At 36.0% G+C, this 7,873-nt stretch overlaps 1 protein-coding gene and 1 pseudogene across 1 annotated transcript; one reads left to right on the top strand and one right to left on the bottom strand.

Moving 5' to 3' along the window:
* Window positions 1-386: 386 nt before the first annotated feature.
* On the bottom strand, window positions 387-2,412 carry LOC132168083 (rust resistance kinase Lr10-like). Its single transcript, XM_059579156.1, has 3 exons — window positions 2,357-2,412; window positions 1,838-1,864; window positions 387-1,581 (listed from the first exon to the last, which is right to left on the bottom strand). Exons 2-3 carry the CDS (start codon window positions 1,851-1,853, stop codon window positions 467-469), a joined length of 1,131 nt encoding a protein of 376 aa, XP_059435139.1. The 5' UTR covers window positions 1,854-1,864; window positions 2,357-2,412; the 3' UTR covers window positions 387-466.
* Window positions 2,413-3,840: 1,428 nt separating this feature from the next.
* On the top strand, window positions 3,841-6,070 carry LOC132167058 (rust resistance kinase Lr10-like; annotated as a pseudogene).
* The last annotated feature ends 1,803 nt before the right edge of the window (window positions 6,071-7,873 follow it).

Below are 7,873 nucleotides of genomic sequence, written 5' to 3'. Positions count from 1 at the left end.
ACGGCTGAACATCTCACACCCACATTACACCAAACATCTATTTCAACACTATGCTTCCAAAGCTTTTGAGAAAATAGCTGCTCGATTAACTCGGTTTCTCTTCAACGTTTAAAATAAAAACTTACGAATTGTGACCAGAAGTATTTGTAAAGGACAAGGATGGTCCTATCTAATATGCCAAATTTAGAAAGCAGTGGATGACTAATGGATAACCAAAAATAGCATCCTACCTTCTTAAACTAAAACTGAATTCTTGGTTAAATATGAGCAAATAGAGTTCCAACAAAAATAAATAAATAAAGTAACAAGAAGAGTTATCATAACTCAAAAAAAAATCTTTTTTACCACACATAAATGTTAAGCATGCTTGTGCTATGAAATATAGATGAGAAAACTAATTGTCCATTTCAATGGGGATTAAATCAACATACTCTTATCAATTATTTTGCAATTGAAATTAAAATGGTTAACTGGACACATTTGTTTGAATGGATGAGAAAGCTTGGCTCGAAGTCTCTCCATCTTCTGATAGGGGTCTTTCTTGTGATGATAGGAAAGGCTTGGAAGGCATTTGTAAGGATTGAACTTCTCCTTCAAGCATTTCTATGACTTTGCTCATCGAAGGGCGATCACTAGGTTTCATTTGAATACACCATAATGCAACTATGATCATCTTTGTAACTATTTTCTTTTCATCCTCTGTGGCGTCTTCTATTTCAACGTCATTTCCGTCATGCAATTGGTCATAGACCCAAGTAGGAAAATATATTTGGCTTGAATGATCAGCAAATGCATTCAAGTTCTTTCTTCTACCCGCCATTTCCATTAATAACATTCCAAAACTGTAAATATCAGCTTTGTATGAGACACCTCCAATATTTTTGTAGAACAACTCAGGAGCCATATATCCTAATGTCCCTCTTGCAGCAGTCAAAGAAACAATGCTGTCATCTACTGGATATAGTTTTGCCAATCCAAAGTCAGAAATCTTAGGAGTAAAATTCTCATCAAAAAGAATGTTGTGAGGCTTGATGTCAAAATGCAAAATCTGCATGTCACATCCTTGATGTAGATATTCAATTCCATGAGCCACTCCTAGAGCTATATCATACATTTTTTCATAGCTGAGGAGGGTACTTACTTCTGAGGAGAATATATATTTATTCAGGGAGCCATTAAGCCTGAACTCATATACAAGAGCTCGTGTTGATTCTTCAACGCAAAAACCAATGAGTTGCACTACATTAATATGGTGAATCCTTCCGATGGTTGCAACTTCATTGATAAAATCTTGTCCGTTAACTTTTGACTTACCTAACATCTTTACAGCCACATGATGACTACTTCGAAGCGTTCCTTTAAAAACAGTGCCATAACCTCCTTCACCCAATTTATGATTGAAATTTTTAGTCATCTTCCTAATTTCTGAGTAAGAGTATCTTATTGGTATGAGGTTATTGTGACTTTGCAAAAATTCTTCAACAGCATCATATATCGATAATTGTCTCCTACGCCATTTATATATCAAAAATGCAATCACACAGGGAGTTCCCAATATCATTTTTCCTGCTTGGAATAGTCCTATAGAAGAACATCACCAAAGTAGATTGTAAGTGAGCACATATGTTGATGCACTGCAATCCTATTTTTAGTTACAACTCAAGTAATCGTCTTCTAGAGTATGGTAATTAAGCACAATAGTTGTTATCTTTTTCGTCTAAATATCATTAATATTTTCATCTTGGCATGGCCACATGTTTAATTCATGCTTTCGAGTGTAATGAATGAACTGCTAAAAAAACTTAAATAAGATCAAAGGTAAGAAGGTTCTTCTTACCGAAGCTGATGGTCATGAAAGTTAGAGCTGCAAGAAATATGAAAAAAAACAAAATTAATAAAATTGCATAAACAAATCTCAGGGTCATGGTTAAGAAGAAATTAATAAAAATCAACACTATAAACTTCTAGACTTTATATGTTTTGGCCTTCAATTACGTTGAGCTTGATTTTATGCATTCTCAACGAGCTTGAGGTAAAGCAATAGCAGTGGATGAATTAATTACTTAGTTTATAATACTAACTCTTTCTAGCTTTCTTATCAAGGAAACAGTGGGGCAAGACAAAGGAAATTTTTTATTCAAGATAGGAAGCTAAATTCTTATGAAATTGAACGTATTTTTCATTTTTTTTTCATTGTTCCATAGATCTAAACAAAACTTAAAAGTTTGAGATCAACGATTTCCCAAGCACATGGTTATACTCTACTTGCTTTATCATAGAGGACAATCGGTCCATTTCTATGTCATTATGTCATTCTTTACTGTTCTGCATATAACTTTTGAGATTGAAACCTTACCTTTATCATGTAGCACATATAGTCGTGGTTTCGATGTTGTTTTGACAAAGAAAAAAAAAAATAGTATCAGGGTTTGAAAACATATATATATAGAATTAAGTTTTCATTGTGGTATTCTATCATATATATATCCTTCAAACAACTTTTTGAGATAGAAAACTTACCTCTGTTTGTTGACTCAGCTGGTGTGACAAGGATTCCTGCTCCGCCTGTTGTGACACGTCAGCGTTTGAAATTTTAGAATTAGAAATCAAGTTACTAATTACAATGCTAAACTAGAATTAATGAATATGTTATTACATAGGCATGGTATGGGGGTACTATGCATGAATGGTTAGAGATGAGAGTGAGAAATTAATCCAAGAATTAAGAAAAGAAAAAAGCAAAATAATGGTCAACATGGAAGATATTTATTTAATTAGAAATTGCAAGTGTTACGCATGCATTCTTTCTGCCGCACCTTCCACAGGAGGCTCCGCATCAAATCCATAGCAACTAACGTTCGAGTAATCGAGGTAGTAATCGTCATAGCTGCAGCTTCCACAATAAACTCGGTACCATAAAAGCTCAAAACCCCGTAACAATTCATTGTGGAAGTCTGTACAGGAAATATTTCTCAAGCCATCATAATATCGACCAGCTGACCACGGTATGATTTGCTCTACTTGGCACAAGTCCTCCAAATCGTCTGGACTCGTCGAGAATAGAACATATCTATACCTCTTGGAAGAATACACTCCATCCTCAGAGCAAGCAGAAATGTTTAAATAATACAAAGAATTCAGTACTGGCTTTTCACAGTTCACTAAAACCACATCATAGGGTGAATAAGTGTACGGTTTGTAAGCACATGGACCCGTTGAACTGAAATTATCGTAGCCTAGAGAATAACGAGGGATGATTGAGTCGTTATCCTTCTGAATACCTGAGTCTACAACTCGGATTGTGTAGTTGTTGTAATCGATTTCCTGTACATAGTACCTTCCATCATATAAGTATAATACTGTTTGGTTATTCTCACATGACAGATTATACCTTTGATTGCCGCAGCTTGGTGGATCGCCTTTCAATCGAAATGGATAGCTTATGTTGTGGATATTGCCGCAGGAAGAAGCAGGACAGTGATAGTGACTATCGTTGGCACAGCAAGCTTCAGGGACTAAGACAAGAATAACAATTAGGACGATGAGTCCGGCAGGGAAGAGCATTGGACTTGCCATGGGTAGAGAGAGAGAGAGAGAGAGAGCTTCCACAATCCACAGCAAGGCCTATAGACAAAGTAAAATAATGTAGATTTAATTATAAGGCGTAAGCATCTACGTCATATATTGAAAAATATAGGCCTATAGTCCAAGCCCATGAGAAGTTTACCCGTAATTTACTTGTCACTTTGAACAAAGTGTGACGTAATCACTGGAGAAAGCCGAACTGGTATATCTAGCTATTTAAGAGGCTCAGAACCATTCCTGATCAAGAGCACAGAGATGGATATTTGCTTACAAATGGTAATCTCATATTTGTTCTTGTTTTCGGCTTTCATCATAGACCTTGGTGAAGCCCAAAATGTGTGTGCTAAGGAATCACGGTGTGGAGCCCATGGTCCAGCCGTCCGATTTCCCTTCCGACTTAATAGCCAGCTAGACGACTGTGGGTATCCTGGGTTTAATCTCTCCTGCACTGATACAAATCAAACGGTGCTCGAGCTGCCGATTTCAGTTAAGCTCTTTGTCAAAGAGATTAACTACACATCTCATGTAATTCAATTATATGATCCACAGAATTGCTTACCAAGGCAGCTTCAGGGACTCAATTTATCTTCCTCTCCTTTCAAATTCATACTAGAAGACTTTGGTGACCTTTATGACTATTACTTATTCAATTGCTCCCCAAGGAAAGATAAGCTTTATGATCCAATCTCTTGTCTTAGTGGCCCTACCTACAAAGTTTATTATTCCGACAGTTATTCTGGTTTCACCCTGGCGTCCTTCATATCTTGTACAAAGATTTATACTCTTCTATCGGTTCCATATGCTATAATAGATCAGGATCATTATAGATTTCTTGAATTGAGTTGGTCTCGCCCAACGTACAAAGGTGCTCCAGCTGCTAAAGACAATAATATCAGCGGATCAGGAACTCAGTACATTTCTGTTTCTAAACATGATAAAGGTATTCTATCTATCCAATTAATTCTCCACCTTTGTACTTAACGAGTGAAAGTCATGTGTTGCTAAAGCATTTTATTAGACCATATAATTGTAGCTCTTCCACAGTTCCACTGGAGGACTTGAACTAATTGCATGTTGGAAACCCGGCAATATTAGATAACCATACAATTTGAACTCGGGAAAAATCACTGCACATAATGTTTAGTCCACTTAGAAGCTTACAACTTGGACCAACTTAATTAGCTATTAGCAAGAAAATTTTAGGCCAACAATTTTAATTTTTTTAAAAATGTACAATGAGAAGCTAATTATGTTTTTAAATCTTTACAGGTTCATTATCAAAGTTGGCGTTCGGTGAGTTGTCCTGGCCATTTGAAATTCTTTTTATTTGGGGGATGTAAACTATTGACTCACAGATGTTTATTATGCAGGTCTCATTTTAGGTTCATTTATATTAGTCCAAGCTATCTCCTCTCTATATCGCATCTATACTTATGACAAAGTTGAAAAAGAACATCAAGCGAAGATCGAAAAGTTTTTGGAGGATTACAGAAATTTCAGACCCTCAAGATACTCCTATGTCGATATTAAAAGGATTACAAATCAATTTAATGAGAAGTTAGGAGAAGGAGCATATGGAACAGTATTCAAAGGAAAGCTTTCCAATGAAATTTATGTTGCAGTGAAGATTCTCAATGTTTCCAAGGGAAATGGGGAAGAATTCATAAATGAAGTAAAAACAATGGGTAGGATTCATCATGTTAACGTGGTCCGCTTGGTTGGCTTCTGTGCTAATGGATTTAGACGGGCCCTAGTTTATGAGTTCCTACCAAATGATTCACTAGAGAAGCTCATATCTTCAACGGCCACCAAGAATTGTGTCCTTAATTGGGATAAACGACAAAATATTGCACTTGGCGTAGCAAGAGGAATTGAATATCTTCACCAAGGATGCTATCAACAAATCCTCCATTTTGATATCAAACCTCACAATGTTTTGCTAGACCAAAACCTTAATCCAAAAATTTCTGATTTTGGTCTTGCCAAGTTGTGTTCAAAGGACTAAAGTGCAGTTTCCATGACTACAGCCAGGGGGACTATGGGTTACATTGCACCCGAAGTGTTCTCTAGAAATTTTGGGAAAGTGTCTTCTAAAGCAGATGTTTATAGCTTTTGGATATTGCTACTTGAAATAGTTGGAGGGAGGAAAAATATTGACGTTACAGTTGAGAACACTAGCCAAGTCTACTTTTCAGAATGGATCTACAATCTATTAGAACAAAAAAAAGACATACGAATCTTTGTTGAGGATGATGGAAATGCTAAAATTGCAAAGAAACTTGCAATTGTAGGGCTCTGGTGCATTCAATGGCACCCAATGGATCGTCCTAACATGAAAGATGTAGTTCAAATGTTGAATGGAGAAGGAGATAAATTAACTATGCCTCCTAATCCTTTTGCCTCCACAAGCCCCATAAAAATTAATGCAAATCTACCCCCCAAACATCAAAACCATGAGTTGGAGGTCATCCCAGAATTAGAATAATTATATGTAAACTTAACATATGCGATAACTATATAGGCTGCAAACTTGCAATGATCTTGTACTTTTAGAACTTATTAATCCTGTCACTATGGGGACTTCAAGTTTTTTCTTGTTTCAATGTACGAGCAATTTGATGATTATAGTTGGGTGTACATGTCGTGATTTTGTTGATGGTGACGTGACCACTTGTATATGTGACAAAATAGCTTCTTAATATTTTTGGTTGAACATTAATGGAGGTAATAAAAACAAAAATTTGTAAAATCTATGTAGCATAATTGACACTTTTAAAAACGGATTCTCTCCATATCGGCATAACTTGAAAGGTTGGCATGTGTTGGTAACCAGTTGGAGATATTAGTACTTTGGATCACAAAAGGGACTCATTTTAGAACCAGTTGGCATGTGTTGGTAAGGAAATTCTTTTAAGCCATGTAGCTCTGAATTCACCGGAGGAGTTCCACTTTTAAATTTTTTTTTTAATTTTTATTCAAATACGTACAACACAGGAACGTGGGAGCTAGCTTGGGGGATACAAGAGGAGTTAAACTTATTGTTTCTAAACCAAAGCATGAGATATCAACATAAAATGGTCTGCTTATTAGAAAGGGGAAAAAAAGTACAATCTGCAATTGCAAAGATTAGCATACTTATGTTAGTTAAAGTACAATCTTCTATTAATTGACGTAGGAAAAAGGTTTGTTACAAATGGAGATTTTCCAATTCTTATCCAAATGGAAAATAGAATGGAAGATCTCATGAGAATGCTTTGAAATACGACATGAGAAGAGACTACTTTACCTAAAACGTATACTCTAAAATTGGCACATTATCATACTTTCAAAGCATTCCAACTTTAAAAAGAAGATAAATTTAAGTTAATATCAAAAATAATCCTGGCAGAGTTCAAATTAGTAAAAAAAATAAAAAATGAGGTTTATAAATAACTAAAATAACTCTGAGTTAATTTTTAATTTAATTTTTTTTTAAAAAAAAAAAGGTGATCTTAAAAATAGTACGTATTCAAACATGTCTGCGTCATGTTTCTAATTTTTCTACCCCCTTATCCACTCTGAAATCTGAATAATGCATTTGGTCCGAGTCATCTAATTGGTTGTAGACTCAATTATGTCGTCAACGACGACAAGTCATTGGAAACCTGGGGGCCCGAGGGCAACGAAAAGAGAGAGAGAGCGCTTTCAACAAGTCATACTCGTGGTCGTTGGTCGATGGCAAAAATCCTAGTTAAAAGAGAAGAACACAAGCAACTAGCTAATTGACTTCATGTGGTCCACTACAAAAAAATTGGCATTTTCTGACGTGTGCTACAGTACAAAAATTTTGACACCTCAGCAATTTTTTGTCGTTTTATATATAAAACGTCAGGGGAATTTTTCCAGTTCTGACGTGTTACTATTCACACGTCAGGAAAAATGTGACGTGGCAAACACCTCAACGTCGGGAGCTTCATTCATTTTTTTAAAAATACGAATTGAGAAAATTGCTGACGTGGTGGGACTCACCATGTCAGCAAAAATCTGACGTGGCGATGTACCATGTCAAAAAAGTCTGGCATGGCATAACGCCACGTCAGAATTTTGCTGACGTGGCATATCACCACGTCAGAAAAAAAATTTGACGTGGCATTGTGCCACATCAGAATTTTCTTACGTGGTGATATGCCACGTCAGAAAATTCTGACGTGGTATATGCCACGTCAGAATTTTCCTGGCGTGGTGATCTGCCACGTCAGAAAAATCTGACGTGGCACAACGCCACATCAGACGAATTATATATATTTAT

The sequence above is a fragment of the Corylus avellana genome, chromosome ca1 (genome assembly GCF_901000735.1).
Source record: "Corylus avellana chromosome ca1, CavTom2PMs-1.0".
In the NCBI taxonomy this organism is placed as follows: domain Eukaryota; kingdom Viridiplantae; phylum Streptophyta; class Magnoliopsida; order Fagales; family Betulaceae; genus Corylus; species Corylus avellana.
Note: the sequence above shows the minus strand (reverse complement) of the source record. Positions and strands in the feature narration are given on the sequence as shown.